At 43.8% G+C, this 17,323-nt stretch overlaps 1 protein-coding gene across 2 annotated transcripts in view; it reads left to right on the plus strand.

The window, feature by feature from the left end:
* The window catches only part of MARS1 (methionyl-tRNA synthetase 1), a 231,318-nt gene extending 227,684 nt beyond the window's left edge, over positions 1 to 3,634 (plus strand). For both annotated transcript variants that reach the window (XM_086966633.1, XM_086966626.1), the window contains one exon: positions 3,292 to 3,634. In XM_086966633.1, coding sequence (XP_086822759.1) covers positions 3,292 to 3,444 — 153 coding nt within the window. In that variant the 3' untranslated portion in view covers positions 3,445 to 3,634. The remainder of the gene's footprint in view (positions 1 to 3,291) is intronic.
* Positions 3,635 to 17,323: the final 13,689 nt, after the last annotated feature.

Raw genomic sequence — 17,323 nt, forward strand, 5'->3', positions numbered from 1 at the left:
CGTCGCTCACAACCTGACTTCACGGATGCATGCTTACATAACTTGTACCCTCTTAAAGAGACTGAAGCTTGGGGAATAGGACAGTAACAAAGCAATGTCTTCTCTTTATGCGTCTTTACGTCCATCGCGCGCGGCGCAAGCCCCTACAGGAGCTCCGTAACCTTAACCAGATTGGTGTCACCCCATGATGGGTGTCACCCGGTGCGGTCCGCACCCCCCGCACCCCCCTAGTGACGCCACTGCTAAGCATTACTGCCTGGACACTGATGCCAGGGCAGACGCTCAGGTTGGGCAGGCTTCGCTGCGAAATCTGTTCGCACAATAGTGGTGTTAATTCTTGTTCTCCACCGCCGCTTTGGTGTGGGGATAGGCTTGCCATTCTATTCACTAGATTATGACTATACACAGAGATCCCCTACTACAGAAGGAGTAGTTTCTGTCCTGTAACTCCAGTTCTGTAGTAGGGGTATCTCTGTTGTAGTCATAAGCGCCCGCCCTCCTCCCCGGTGGAGAGCGAGATATTCATGTAAGGAATGCTACAGGTCTGGCGTGTTACGCCTTCAAAAAGAACTGAAAGTAAAAGGGACCTGCAGTGCATTCTGGGATACTGTGAAGTTCTGGAAAGTTCTCTTAAAGGCACAGTATCCTGTTCTGAGCCACATAATGGCAGCCTATGGGGCTTGTCTGTCCAGGTCTTCCTCTCTATCATTCCAGAGGGGTTTTGCTGCTGAGGCAAGGGAAATCTGGACAGACTTTGCTGTTTGTGGATTTTTGGTGGAATTTCTAGTTGAAGTACTGGACAGTGTAGCCTGGTTTTATAGGCTGCATTATCTGTCTTTAATTCTCTCTTAAGTGTCTGTGCAGTGCTGCATTTTTCGACACCTTGAGAGATTATTTTTGATTGCTCCGGGGTCCAAGCACATAGGCGGGACTATTCACTAGATTATGACTATAATAGAGATACCCCTACTACAGAACTGGAGTAACAGGACAGAAACTACTCTATCCTCCACATGCGGTTCCCCTACAGCAACAGAATTTGAATATAATGTGAGCATCATTTAAGGGACCAACTTTTGAATTGATGCATCAACCACCTTTAAAACATTTAATTTCATATCAGCATTCTTAATTGCCATTACCTAGTTATTAATGGCAAGCAAAATACAAGTGTTTATGGTTCAAGAACCATATTTCACTATTTTAAATGGCAAGGTCATTATGTGATAGCACCCAAAATGTATAACGAAAGTGATTTTGCCTTGTTATGGTAATCAGCCAATACAGTTACCATCCTTTTTTTCAAAAGCTAAAAAATGCTGCAGATAAAGCATTACATATGTTGGATGTAAAAAGAGATGTAATATATTTTGCACACGAGCCAAAGGATATCGGAAAGCTTAAGCAATTTTTTGTAGCGCATGTACTACAGGCATTGGGTACAGCAATGACTAAAGGGACTATTGCCCAGTGGGTAGTTCAAACTGTACAGATATACTTTGATTTAGCGAGTAAATCTACTGCTGTAGGTCAAGAGGGCACCTGAGTTGAGAAAAAGGGAGCAACATTGTCCTTTATGTCTAATGTATCTTTGAGACATATGAATAACAGTGTCAAGGTCAGCCAAATGCATATTCGTAAAAAAACACGAAATACTTGTTTAGATACAGAAGCAGTGGTAATACAGTTGGTGCTAAGGTATTTATTTAGTAATCACTCCCGCTTCACACTGCCCTCCAAAGGGAAATTGCACCACTAATTAATCACTGCACAGCGTGAGCTCTTGCCGAGCTTTACACTGTGAACAAAACCTGTAAGAAAGTTTTTTGCATCTTTAAGCTGTTCTAGATTCATGTGACCTCTCCGCCTCCTGAACGAATGAGGAGAATACAGCACAGAGGACAAAAAAAATCTAAAATGGAGGTTACATTAACAGGCATTGTCAGCTTATAGTTCATGTCATAGTGAATCATATGTACTCTGCCTATGTGGAAGTATAATTAGAAAACGTTTGTAAGTGAATACTTCCAGACCCAACCATTAGGTGGTCAAATAATGCACCGCATGTGATTCTAGAAGAGCTTCACGCTGCAAAACCATTCTTACAGGTAAGTGACCAACAGGCACATGCATCAATATTGCATTTTGCGATTCCTTAATTGCGAAAAATAAGGAATCGCAATTAAGGAATTGCAAACTGCAATGCATCAAGAAATCGCTATAAAAATAGCGATTTCTTAAAATTCCTTAATTGCGATTCTCTAATTGAGAACCGCACTTAAGGAATACTTCCCCATCCATTCCTATGGGCCTAGAGGCCCATAGGAATGAATGGAAAGACATTCTTAATTTGCAATTCAACATTAGAAATTTGCAAATTAGGAATGCAAATTTAAGGGTGCAGTGGTGTCCAAAGGACACCCTGTCGAACCCCTGAAATCTGCTTAGAAGTACATTTTGTACACTCACGTGCCCCAAGGGCATGTGTGTTTGTAAAATGGAACTTTGAAAAATGCACTTTAGTGCATTTTTCAAAGTTTTTCCAAATTACCATGAAGGTCAACTTCATGGTAATTTGCTCCTCTTATTTGCGAATTCGCAAATTTTCAGAGTTTGATGCATTGAAATGCAATCGCAATTTAAGAAATCGCAATTTTGCGATTTCTTAAATTGTGAAAATTACCTAATGTTAATGCATCCCAAAAATGGAAATTGCATTTGCAAACGGCCGAATTTTGCGATTTGCACCGTTTGCTAATGCAATTTCCTTTGATGCATGTGGCTGCAAGTTCTTCTTTAGCACTCCTGGAAGTTGTGGATTTTATTGTTGTGTGTTTTAAAATTTAAGTGTGTACGCCCTGACTGTGCAAATAGGTTTTGAAAGTGCATCTTTAACTGTAGATGTAAACCAATGAATGGCTGGGGATTCCATAACAACTAAAGTACTGGGCGACTTTGTAAATGTGTATTGCAACACTTGACTGCACCGCTCACACACAAATATGGTCAAATATTTTTAAACCTTAATTGACTTTATTTTCTTAGAGCTATTTTTAGGTCACACAATTAATATTAAGTTCAAATCATGCTTTATTTAAGATGCACTGTGTATTCAAGTGAGCCAAAGAGGTGAGGTGGTCAGGGCATATCAAGGATTCAGGAGTGTGGTTCCAATTCTAGTTTATCCTCTTGACCACCTTTAAGGTTCACCACTGTACACTAACTAGATAGTATTTTGAAGTGCCATCTATGTAAACTCCACATATTTTCTTTTCTTTTTGCAATATTTAGGGGATCCTGGTGCGGGAGCTGAAAACTCAAAAAGCTGAAAAGTCGTTGGTCGATGTGGAAGTGTCAAAACTCCTGGAGCTGAAAAAGGACCTGTTGTTGGCAGAGGGAAAGACCCCTGATCCTCCTGCACAGAAGGGGAAGAAGAGAAAATGAAAAGGGGAAACAACGTGGCAACTTCTTTAAACTACTTGACATCTAGTGGCAGCTTAAGCCAGAATCTGTTCCTTTAAAAAATACCAAACCTCTGCTAAGCCAGTTCATTTTCTCAGGACTGCAGAGGGTGAGCTGTGAGCACCATCATTAGTACATTTTCCATTAAATGCTGCTATTTTCTATAAAAAAAGGTTCATTGTGAGTTTTTGGTCGGTGGTGTTGAAGTTTCTGGTTGCAGAGTATCCTGCCCACAATGATGTTGTTTCTTAAACGTCCATGTATTGTAAGGTGTTTGTGAAATGCACACTGTGAACCAGTTCTCCTAGGTTTCTGTACCTATTTGAGGAGGCCTATCATGGAGTGGTAAAAAGTCCTTGAGTCATAATGATGATGCATAGCCAGACTATAGGTTTAAGCAGCATGACCATGGTTGTACGTTTCTGCATTGGAGTCAACTGACCTTAAACATAATCCACAATTCAAGTGGTACTGGGTCACTAATAAGCTTCAGCCATGGCAAATAATCCCTGTGCTGTTTCAAAAGCATACGCTTAGATAAACACAAGGTTTTTTCCCCAATCAAATGCCTGTTGGTCAGCATAGGGATGCTTAGCATTACTGTACCTTTCTATTTTGTACCCATTGTAAAATGTTTGTTAGGGAACAAAGCAGCTAGGTTTCCTTCTCCAGTTGATGGCATCAATGTGGATGGAGTTCACTAGGCATTAGCCAAAGAGGGCAGTGCTTAGACTGAATCATCCCTTCTGTATCAGGAGATCCTGTGATGAAGTTAGTGGTGACTAAGGGTCTGGTCATTGCTGTCTGCCATGGGGAACCAGAGATTCTACAACTCAGTCATTTTTTTTTTATTGGAACACATGTAGCCAGTTCCCAGCAAGAGTACTGAAAAGATTGGGGGCTCTTACCTCAGAAGCTACCATTAATGGTAAAGATTTTTTCAGTGGTGAGCAGGCACCCACCCCTAAAAACTAGCTTCACCAGTTCCTGTGAAAACTGGTGTAGGTTTAGAACAAATCCGTTCTCTTCATAACCATAGTCCCATAATACAGAGTTTCTCAGAGCGCCAATTTTGATCAGAAATCTAGTGTCTAAATGTAAGGAGCAATAATGACCTTTGAGGTCAAATCTCACCCTCAGATGGTGCTTCAAAAGTTAAACACTACTATATAGACAAATACCAGCAGATTCTTTTTTCACTTACCCGTTGATAAATGTTTTTGTCTTTTTCTGAAGTAAAGCACTTACAAGGGTGTTAATTATTGTGTTCTAATGAATCTGTTTCTAACCCTCTCCATTCACATAAGTAAGTATTGATTTATTTCCTTTGTTACTGTTACCTAGTCAAGTCCCTAAAGACAGTGATTTGGTTAAAAAAATGCACCAGTTCTTTGGCCCTGGGACTCCAGTGATCAATAACAGTACCCCACATAATAATGCCCAGTGACCACTGGATGCCCTAGGAAAATGCGTCACAGGGGTGGTTTGGACTGGGAAGTAGCAAGCTGACTTTAAACAGTAACATCACACGCCATCAAAGCCACTTCTGCCATTTTTTGTGAGTTTGCTTGAACCAGCCACAGACATTTTTCTTGCTACCACAAAGTTGGCTTCTCTTTGGGGAATTCAAAAATATACAGCATCAGTGCGAAACGTAGTCTAGTGGAGTGTACAGTCTGAAAAGACTAAGGTGATCTGTTGTCCACATGCAAGAGATATGCATCAGTTCTTCACACTACTGTGTTGCCTGATTAAAGAGAGGAAGCACTTAGATGCTGTAAGCCTGAATTGTAGGTAGCAATTTCCCCTACTCCTTTCAGTAAACTAGTGTCTATTAGGCCGATAGAATAGTGTTGTCTAGGAGTGTGATGAAATTCACGGACTGTCCTCTTTAGAAGAAAAGACTAGACTTGCATAACATTGTTAATCTGGTGTCTTGCTTCAGACAAGGTCATTAGTTACATGGCTAAAATTTCACCCCCCAAACCCTACAGTTGCAAAACATAATCTCTTTCTGATAAATGTCCTGGTTACAACTGTCTAACCTCAACCAGATTTGCAACACCCAATATTAATTTTCTGATAGATACATCTGCCAGTGGATTCCTCACCTTGTGAATATCCCCTGCGCAGCAGCCAATCGGAAACTTTTGTAGCTCTCCACACCGGCGAGGTCATGGACGACGTCACAGAGGGTACGACTCCGCTCGCGACCCCGCTGACGTCACTGGATCCATAATAGGGCCCCGTCGGCGTGATGACGTCAGTTCCCTTTTTTCCACGCTGTCGACGCCAACGGTTTTTTGGGACTCTCCGTAGTTACATTGTAGTTTCTAGTGTTCTCGTCTATTCTTCTTGTTTCCTTTCTAAAATGTCAGGAAGAAAGTCCGGTTTTAAGCCCTGTATAGAGTGCGGGAAGCAAATGTCTATTACTGACCCGCATCAGGACTGTGTTTGGTGCTTATCTTCCGATCACGACGTCGAAGAATGTGCGTGCTGTAGGAAGATGAACCCGAAGGCATTGAAGGAAAGGGAGGCGAAATTATTTATGGCCAAGATGAAGAAAAAAGAGAAGAAGGCGAGTAAAAGAAAATCAAGATCGAGGTCGAGGTCTCGATCCGAATCCAGGTCGGGTTCGAAGTCGGCTTCGGGGCATTCGAAGTCGAGGAAGCATAAGAAGAAGAAGCATTCTTCAAGGCGCCACTCTGATAAAGAATCGGCGCCAAAGTCATCTTCTCCTCAGCGTCGCAGAGATAATGTCGTTCAATTGCCTTCGAATCCAGCTTCACCAGTGAAGGTTGTGACTCCCGAAGTTGAGGTCTCTCGATCTCCGACGCCGGCTCCCTCGGATTCGGTTCACTCTCCAGATCTTGTTGAGGTTGAGCCAGAGCATGAGGATCAGGAGCAGCCTGAGGAGGTTCCTTTATCGGCGCCGGCTGGCCCGACTCCAGGAGCACCAGCTTCAGGGACGACGCCGTGCATCTATCCTCCATTCCCGGCTCCAGGTCAGGATCCATCACATTACCTTAACGCAATGTATGGCGTCTTTGCGAGGGCAATGTACCCATCTGGTGCACCTGCGGGTCCCATGGGTCCTTTTGCATTTAATTTGGGTGTTCCCCAAACCTATGCCCAGGCTCCGTTTATGCCCTTTATGCCAGCGACGCCGTCTTGGAACTTTCCGGCGCCGAGAGCCCCGACGCCGTATCCAGATTCTCCGGCGCCGTCTGGTCGTCCTCGATTGGAATCTGTGGCGCCGTCGGATCCGCGTTCGACGCCGATCCCGAGGCCGACGGAGTCTGTCGTGGAGCCATCGACTCCAGCCCCCAGGATCCCCCAGGAGGGAAGCCCAGAGAGCTGTAAACGAGGAACGCTATAGGCAAGAGATGTAGGAAGGTGAACTTCCTGAATCAGAGGACTATTTTGCGGCGTTAAAGGACGCAAGTGGCCTTGATGTCTCACCTAAGTGAGATTTTTCTCCTGGGCCGGATGCTCCCTCTAAGGATGCAGCTCCCTATCATATGGTGGTGAGAAAAGCTGCGGAATTGTTGGACATTACTCTGCCTTCTATGGAGTTTAAATCGAATCTTCTGACTGAGGTGTTGCATTCTCCCTCATCTGTGTTTGAACGTCTATTACCATTTAATGAGGCAATTTTGGAACCTGTGTTGGAGGTTTGGAAGAAGCCTTTGTCTGCTCCTGCGGTCTCCAGGACAGTGGCACGGAGGTATAGGGTGGCACCTGAAGATCCTGAGTTTTTATCAGCTCATCCTTCACCTGAGAGCCTAGTAGTGCAGGTGGCCTGTTCAAAGAAATCTTCAGGGGCTTTTCCTCAGGTTCCGGCTGACAGGGATTCAAAGCGCATTGACCAGTCTGCCAAAAAGGTATTCTCTTCTGCAAGCATGGCGCTAAAATCCAAAAATGCTACCTGCTTGATGGGAAGATATATCCATGCCTTGATGGATTCTTCTAAGCAGTTGCTGCCAAAACTGTCTGATGAAGATAGAAAAATTTTCAGGAAGTTTTGGATGACACCCAGGCTGCTGCTCGTCAAGTTATTCAGAGCGGCCTAGATACGGCAGACTCAGTGGCAAGGATAATGGGCTCTGCAGTAGCTAAGAGAAGGGCGGCATGGTTGAAGTCCTCAGACTTTTCTGCCGATGTGCAAGCTACTCTGTTAGACTTACCATTTGATGGCATGCGACTCTTTGGTAAGAAGGCGGATGCCGCTCTTGAGAGATTCAAAGATTGTAAGGCCACAGCAAGATCACTTGGCTTACAAACTCAATCTAGAGGATCTTTCAGAAGGTATAGAGGATTTGGAAAGTCGTCCTTTCGTCCGCAAGGACAGCCTCGACAACAGCAACAACAGAACACGCTGTACAAGTCCTATAGGGGAAAAGGCAGAGGTCGTCAGCCCTCCTCCTCCTCCTCTTCTTCTACCTCACCCCCTATCACCGCAGCAAAGCAGCCCTAGATTCCCCATTCTCATTCATATTGGTCCTGTGGGGGGTCGGCTTACCCATTTTCTGCAGGATTGGGAATCGGTCACTACAGACCAATGGGTTCTCAATCTTGTGGCAAATGGGTATGCTCTTCCCTTTCGGGAATTTCCTCCAAATTACCCTCCTTGCCAAGGGGCTTGCTCAGAAAAACATCTCCGTCTCCTACAGGAGGAAGTTCTGACCTTGTTAAAGAAAGGTGCGATAGACGTGGTTCCAGAGCAAGAGAGGGGTCAGAGATGCTACTCCCGGTATTTCCTGATTCCCAAGAAGGATGGCAGGTTGCGTCCAATCCTGGATCTCAGGATCTTGAACATTTATCTGAAACAAGAAAAATTCAAGATGCTCACCCTTGCGCAGGTTCTTCAAGCGCTGTTGGAAGAAGACTGGATGTGTCGCTCAACTTGCAGGACGCGTATTTTCATATTCCGATCCTGGAGTCGCACAAGAAGTATTGCCGCAGGGATTCCGTGCTCAGACAGAACTGTGCATAGAGGCTTGGAACCTCAGTGAATTAGGGTGTGCCAAAACTCACCTTAGTACCCAAAAATCCCCTACCAGACTAGCTACAGTGTCTCATTGGTTATCACAAACTCCCAATGCTTTAGACAAACCAGAACATGGACTTCGTACACCTCCGGTAACGTGGAACACAAGAACACTCTTTTGATTTTCAATCATTTCAATCCAGAACAAGGTGTAAAAGAGGACATGTGCATATTTGAAATGTTTATTTACTAATGCAGTGTTCTCAAACGCAGTATCTTAGCTAATACAAGCAAACATATTATAAGAAACAAAGTAATCGCCATAGTCACTAGTCCATAGAACACAAACGGTGCAAGCATAGTATTATTCTAAAATGAATAGGGTTTAACAAAACCTAATTCTCACCCTCCCTAGCTACTATATTATATTATATCTAAGAAGGTCTCTTTGGGTTTTATCAGAGCAGCCCCATACCTCAAGATCCTAGTGGTAAGGGATCACATCATCAGCAACCAGCTCTTCTGCATGCGAAGCACCATCAAGTGTGTTTTTATGCTCTTGTGCAAAGCAATATAAAAAGTGCCAAAAGCCAGAACTTGGCTGCAGCTGCATGTATGTTATGTCTAGGAACGTGCGAAGATCAGTGCTCACAACAACTACTGTGTCGAGATATCCTTGAAGGTTTCAGCACTCACTGTACAGACACAGCTCACCAAGCAAGGCTGATATCAGTGTAACAACATATTATTCTCGTATGAATCGAAAACATTCTACTAGGCTCAAAGCTAAAGCAGCAGCTTATGTGTTGTGTGCAAAAGCAGCAGAAAGGTAAAATGGCGTTTAAACTCCTAACAAGCTCATGCTAGCTTAACACAGCATACAGGCTCTATATATCTATATATCACCCTCCCTTGATCCGAGCACGTATCAGATAAGATAAGATAAGGGACTCAATTGTTGAAATTGGAGTTCAATAAAACGTTCAGTTCGAAATTAAGTAAGTGAGGAAAAAAATAATTTAGCCACTCAAAAATCCAAAATTTCACCAGCATGACATTGTAATGTCCAATGTTAGTAAAGCCAATAGGTCTGAATTAAAAAGAATATCCATCATAACTCGACAACAAATTTTTTTTGTGAGGGAGAAAAAAATCATGACATGAAAGGCCTCAATAAGAGTCAGCCTAAAACGGAGTATGCGAAATAAGCAGCAACTGTCCAAAAGGAAGTCACTGTTATCATCCGAAAATAACTCAGCCATCCAATTTAATAAAGAGAAAGAACATACATGCTCTTCAATTACCGAAGCCTCTAGTACCATCAGAGGACAGCTCAGTGGGTTCTCATTGAAGCTGTGTGCCAAGAAATCTTGCGCCGCTGCGAATATATTCCAACGACCCAGAACTCCATACATCGCTGCAAAGGCCATAATTCCTCCGTCAAAACAAAGCAATTCATGAGTAACTAAGGGACTCATGAGATGATCATAATCCACATCAGGAGACGCCAAATTGCAGAGACACAAATCCAGGGCCCAAATGAAATCACAGCTCAGGCAATGAAACACAGGCTGGACACAGGTGAAATAGGAAAATCGAAACGATAATCCATACAATGCACTTAAGGTGGCAAGGGGCAGCGCACCATAGTATTCAAGCATCCTGTTGCGAAACAGTGTTAACTGCTCCCGCTCGTTTGCGTACACAGGACGGGCATCCATTCTGAATTAAACAAAACCGCAACAAAAAGCCAGCAGCCAGCGCCAGTATCACTGGAAATCCACCAAATAGGCTGGAGAAGATCGAATGGAAGAAAGCAGGAATGACTCCAAATATCTTTTGGAAAGAGGTCACTAGACCACTGCTCACTACTTTAAAAAAATGAGCCAGCCCCGAAGTGGAGGATGCGTTAAAGATTGTATGGATTAGCTCACCAAAATGTAAAGGAAGGTCAGTATTTAATAAGGCATGCAGGTGTTAGCTACGTGAAGGACGAATGTTTCGCGAGCAGATGTCAGGGCAACTTCTTTTTGTGACAATAAGGCTCTTATTCTGTTCATCTTATTGAACTCAGACTTCAAGGCCAGAATTCTCGGCCAGATGGAAACATCCAGGTTCCCATGCGGGGGTGGATACAGCACATTTTTACAGCAAACCACATGCTCACTGACTGTTCCAACATAAGCTATGCCTTTCAATAACCCACAACCATCCTCATTATTCAAAAGTAAATAACTCCCGTTTGCTAACAAAGTGAAAGTCGGGACTATAGCAGGCACTGGTGTACCTTTCAAAATGCATGCCAAATTTGGGCGGTCTTGGTTGCAGGAACCATGCAATTGGATGTGTCTACACATTAATGAGTGATCTGGTGTTTCTGTACACTCATTTCCTTTCAGATAAACCTCTTTCCCGTCCCTAAGACACCTATAAGTGAAAGGGAGTGACCAGGCTTCATGTAAGTAGGAGGTGCCGAGCCGTTTGTACCTGCCAATGGCAAAATACTTCATGCAATTTGTAAACTGAAAAAGTGCAAAAGGCAAAGTTATTAACCCGTGGATAAGCCACGTTGCAGCTGTGGCCTCTGCCACCGAAAAAGGCAAAGACTCTAAGCGTTCAATGTGTAACATGGAAAAAGAAGCATCTCGCATTGAAAGTAAACGTTGTTTTTCAGTTAAATTAAAAGGTGCAAACAGAGACGTGACATTAATGTAATTCCAAGGCACTTTTCCATTTTTTAGTGTCTGCAGGGTCCACGCAAACTGCATAACAGAACACAATTGATTTTGACCATGGTACAAAACAGACACTTCATCCTGTACTATATCAACAACAGATGAGACTATATTATCCAATGTATAAATTCGGGAGGAAAGGGTATTAATGCTATTATTCACAACCGCAAGCACTTTTTCCAAATTAGCCTGATCAATAGCCCTAAGGCGGGTAGCCGCTTCAATCTGTGATGTTTTCCAGAGTTCATTATAAACGGCATAGATCCATCTTTTAGATCTACCTTTAGCCGGGCCCTTTATGAAATCATTTAAGTCAACCTCGTTAGTCAGCTTAGACAAATGTAATTTTACTGACTCCAATGTAGAGTGTTTGAGCCAATTCTGACATAATTTGCCTACTGAATAAATGGTTACAGAATGGTCACTCTCAAAACAGGGATCTACTCTGACCTGAGTAAAACCCTCAGCCAGGCCCAAAAAACGATGTTGGCACGGATCTGCACTTCTGTGCCACATCAACCAACCCTTGGGATCCAAACTGGATATGTTAAAGGATGAATTTAGCAAAAGGGTCTGCAACTCTCTAATTGAAAATTTAGTTGAATTTTCCCAACCCGAATATTCTTCCAAATCAGGGAAGGAAGGAGTATTTAATTTTTTAGAAGTAGCCAATCCAAAGCATGTTGTCTGTGAGATGCTAGAATTCAAAAACAACATATGATTTGGGATGAGACATGCACGGTGCAAAGCCTCAGTGCCTTGTACCTGCCAATTCTTAGAACCCCAAACTGATTTAAGGTCAATGGTTTCCTTCCACAACTCGTAGCCACCGACAGCTAGCCGGTCTAGAAAGGACTTCGAATACAATAACTTAGTATCGGTAAGTCTAACCTTGGACATGGATTTGTCTGTCATTTTAAAATAAAAAGAAGCGGGATTGGACTGATCAAAGTCAGTAAAATATGTGTACTTTTTCAAAAAAGTGTTTGAGCTGCCTCTTAAAGGAACTGGGCAATGTTCCCATTGGGTGTAATTCACAGTAACTCTCCTAGAAGTAGACTTATGCAGGAAGTGATTGCTGAAATGTTGGAAGCAAAACAAATCACCATAATTAGCAGATTCTAAATATAAATCTTCAGCATCAAAGGCAGCATAATACTTATAATCAGCAAACAAAGCCTCTACGGCCTGAACATCCCAATCATCAGAACGTATGTTTTGTTGAACCACATCCCCCATGTTAACTCTAAGCACATTAGGAACAATAATAACTTCAGTCGGACCATGGATTTGAAATTTAACTGCATCCCAGACTATTCCATCCAGGACCGGCCATGCAGTGATGTTAACAAAGGCCAAGTCTCTTTTCAATCTGTGGGCTGAATGTGAAGAGGAGAGGGGAGCCAATGTTCCATTTAGATGACTAATGCATGTTCTCTCTTCGACATAATGTCCATTTATAAATTGAAAAAAATAAACACAAAACCAATTGACATAAAAAGATAGAGAGCAAAAAGCCCCAGCCAAATGTAAGTCCAAGGGGGTATTAAAAAATGTTTTTTAAACAATTTTGCGTAGCCTCTTCGACTTGTGGGCTTCTCCGACGTATGTAAAACAGTGTCAAATGAAAATCTGGATTCTGTGGCTAAACGAGTTTGCAAATCAGGCATCAATTAGTCAGTTGGATAGGTGTAGTCTGTATCATTAAGGCAAGTACCAGGCAAAGCACTCAATAAAGGACTGGAAACTGCAGGCATCTCGAGGGCCACCTCCGGTGCATGATCTGAAGCAGTGGCCAAAACCGAATTTCTCACTATTGAAGGACATGAGTCTGCCAGTGTCATGCTAAGAAGAATCAGCCACTCTGTGTATTTTGACATTGTCAATGGAGATATACCTGTTCTCTTTACGACCTGGAAGTGGTGGTAAAATGACTGTTCTTGTGCACTTCACTCCAAGCACGGTATGAGGGACCAAATTCCTTTTTGTCATCGATCTTCTCCCGAACCAGTTCTCCAACTTGGGGTAGCCAGCCAACTGCCGGGATCTGCAACGCATCATCCGAGGTGGAGGGCAAGTATTCCTTTGCAAGACGGTCTCTGGTCTCTTGTAGAGTCTGTAAAACATTGCAATGTTCATCTGCGTCAAAGGAGACAGCTGAACCGACCGCGTCTAGACGGTCAAGGTCCGGGACATACATCTTGATACCAAAGAGCATTTCGTATGGGGTCCGCCCACCCAGAGACCTTCTAGGGAGATTATTATGGGCACGCTGCACGCCATTGAGATGGGCCAGCCAATTTCTGCCAGTGCCTATAACTCGAGCTGTCAAAGATTGCTTTAAGTCACGGTTCATTCGTTCCACAACACTATTACCCTCAGGTCGGTATGGAGACGAAAACTTGACTTGGACCGCCATCGAAGTCATGGCATCCCTATACGCCTTAGAGGCAAAAGCAAGACCCTGATCTGAATAGAAGGTACCAAAGGCAAAAATCCCTACGAAGACACGCAAATCCCTGATGACAGATGAGGCCAGACCCAAACAAAGCGTGTGCATGAATCAACTGCTACTAAGATGTACTTATACGCAGTATCAGAAGAAAAAGGACCGCAGTGGTCTAAATAAACACAACCAAATGGCTTATTAGAAATGAACAACTGTGTTTGGGGCGGACGCGTAGCAGTTGAAGGCTTAATCTGCTGGCAAATGTCACATTGAAGGGCATAGTCACGCGTCTGTTTGTACAGTGATTTGACCTTGATCTTTGAAGCACAGCAAGTGTCACACAATAAATACAGTATTTAAACACACTTTTATTGATCATTTTGACTATCACGACCCACCAGAAATTGCAACCCACCCTCTCTTATGGTTTCCAGTTGGCCCCTCCGTCGCTGCCCGCATTGGAGAACCTGTTGAGATCCCCATCTCCCTGAAAACTCATTACACGGTTGTACACAACCATGCACAATACTACCCCATTGGTGAAACCTAGGTCACTGCAAAACTGGAACAGCGAACTCCCAGTGGGAATTCTGCTGTGGGCAGCTTACAGAACTCTCTCCAAATATAAGCTCAGACCAGTGCTTTAAATGGGCCGGTACTCACCGGTACTGAGTACCGGCACTTCCGAATTTTCTAGCTGTCAGTACCGGCACTTTTTTTTAGTCAAGGTTGAGTACTGGTACCCTGACAGATGGCATGGCAGGATAAAGTTTGGTATCGCCTCCAATCCGGGACAAATGCCGCGCTGCTTTTGGATCTCGCAGTCACACGGAGCCCCTAACAGAGCCTTTTGCAGAGATGCTGCTAACTTTCAGTAGTGCCCATTAGAATTTCCCCACACTGCAGGGGCTGGGGAGGGCTTGCTTAATGCCGTGATTAACAGTGCAGGGTCTGCCTGTTGATTGGGCGTGAAATGACCATTATGCTGAAAGTGCTTTAGCCCACCCCCCTCCCCTCGCCCCCCTCTGTTAGGTGTGTAAAATAGCCTGGCCTGGGGCTGCTGGTCAGTAAGCCAGTCCATCTTTCCCAAAGCCGATTTCCTTATGTTTTTTTTTTTTTAGCACAGGAACTGCTTTCCTTTGTGTGGCCGAATTTACATGATAACAGTGAGGAATCCCTAGATGTGAAGGCAGCCCTGCCCAAAGAGCAATAAATAGCAGGGAACGCTGCAACACTCGAGAAATGAGCTCCCGTGACACCCGAGATGGAAGGGGGAGGGAGGATTGTTAAAAAGTAAGTTAACAGCTTAAGTTCAAATTGCCTTTTTTTCATAAAACAATACCAGATATTGGTTTAGTTTTGAAATCTGCTGTATTTCTTGAAGTAATTGGTTTAGCTATTGATGAACCACATGCCTGAAATTCAGTTTAAAACACTGCCCTGCAGAATTTACAGGGCGCGGCGGAGCGTGCACGCACACAGTCACGCACACAGTCACACACACATGCACACACACATGCACACGCATACAAGCGCGCACACACACACACACTTTCACAGCTTGGAAATTGTTTTGTACGTTTGAAGTGAATAAATGATTTATGCTTTTATTTACTGGAAAAATATTTAAAAATACATGCCTCAACAGTAAGCGTGCTCTATCAACACAAACAATGAAATATAGGACAGCAAATTACAGGACAGGTGGCAAATTTAGGGTATGGGTACATCATGGAGGGGAAAAGAGGAGGCAATTGGGGAAAAAACTGACAAAATGTAAGAGACTTGTGGCGAAAGTAAGTGAGAGGTGGCAGTAAGAGGGCAGAACCAGGGAGAGAAGGGTAGAGGCTGGGTAGAAATGAGAGGTTAATCGTGAATGGAGAGTAGATGTGGATGTAAAGACACTGAACCAGAAAGGGACAGGAAGAGCCAGGCGGTGGGGAAAAGGGCTGGGGCAGTGCTTTAAATGGGCCGGTACTGGCACTTCTTATTCTTATCACTGTTAATACCGGCCCTTCGCCATTGCCTAGGGAAGTACCAGTACTCATGAAATGTAAACTCATTGGCTGCTAGTGCTGGTGGGCACCAGGCTGTCCGAGAAGAAGCTGTCTCTGACAGCCAAGGCGCTTCTGTAGTCCTTAGCTCAGTCGCTTTTGTGTACGTCTGCTTATTTCTTTGTGTGTGTGCACACTTGAGGATATATAGCATTGTCCCAAACAACAACAAAGAACGGTATGACATTAAGAAGTTGCAAATATTACAAAACAAGGGCATTTTTTTACATATTATCCTGTTTGCCTTTCATTTTGTGTAATGATTTAATCTGTTTTGTTAACAGAAATGCATTTCTTTTGATATGTGTTGCAAATGGTATAAAAGTCATTATGTATCATCATATCTTGGCCTTAGCCACGCCCATAGCCCCGCCCACTTGCCACACCTCTAGATAATTTTAATGAGTACCTGCACTTCTTTTTCCCCAATTAAAGCACTGGCTCAGACTAATTCATTTTAAATATCTACATAGATTTTATAGAACACTTGCGAGTCTTTATTGTATGGGCCTCAAAGTCGATAAATGCTGCTGGCGCTGTAGATGCACCTCGCTTCTTTTTTACATGTAGCATGGGATTGCCCAAAAATCGTTGAATTCTGGTCACATATATTCATCTCAGTGAATCAAATTCTAGGCATGGCAAATGCCCCGTCCCCTACATTAGGCCTGTTAGGATATGTCAAGGACACCCGCCTAAATTACGTAAACTACATGCACTTCTTTTATTATTTGTCAAAAGACAAGTCGCGGTCCACAGGGGCAGAAGACAGGTCCCCTCCATTAAGGGGTGGCTTGCAGTTGTTACGTACGATCACACGCAGCTAAGCACATTTTGGGAGCTTATGCCCTCCACCTCTGTGCTGTGAAATATATGGGAACCATTCCTGACATGGGCGCAGCAACAACAAGAAGATACGGAGGGGGCACATACTGATGAGGCTCAGACTGAGACACTACAGTGCTAGGATGTAGACTGTCATCTGCTATTGAATCTATCCATCCTTCACAAACCCCCTGAGCTTGTGGAATTTATAGACTAAGTCGGTGATGCATTGGACCCTCTATGTTGTATTTTATAATGTGGATTTGATCTGTTCATTTATTTCTGCGGATGCTCACAGTTTTGTGTATGTACGACAAATAAGTCTTTCTCTTTTGTCATTGTATGAGGGAGAAGCGTGGCTCAATGGTCAGACCCTGATGCAGAGGTCTGGCCCGGGACCAGGGTTCAATTCCCGCCTCGGCGGCTCTTGGGCTCAATTTCCCCGGACCTGATCATTCTCGCCTCGGTGCCTATTCTAATCATGGGTCCCACTCTGCAACTCTGGGCAATAGCTTGCTTAATCTCCACAACGGCCCCAACACGCTAGGATGCCTGGCTTCACCTTGGGGGTGCCCAGGAGTGGTCACTTCACAGGGAAAGGCCAGGAAGGGTTCCTCAGCGGTATTCGTACAAGCGCCGAGATGCCTCATGGTGATTCGTGCGCTATACAAGTACCATTACATTACAGGGCGAGTGGGGTGGCACTATTACGGATGTGTTGTGTGTTGTATAGATTGTGACTAATTTCAATCCTGCACTGCGTTGATACTATGCTGGCCTGTTATGTCGTAACGTGTCATTTTTTATT

This window comes from Lissotriton vulgaris, chromosome 1_1, assembly GCF_964263255.1.
Source record: "Lissotriton vulgaris chromosome 1_1, aLisVul1.2, whole genome shotgun sequence".
NCBI lineage: Eukaryota > Metazoa > Chordata > Amphibia > Caudata > Salamandridae > Lissotriton > Lissotriton vulgaris.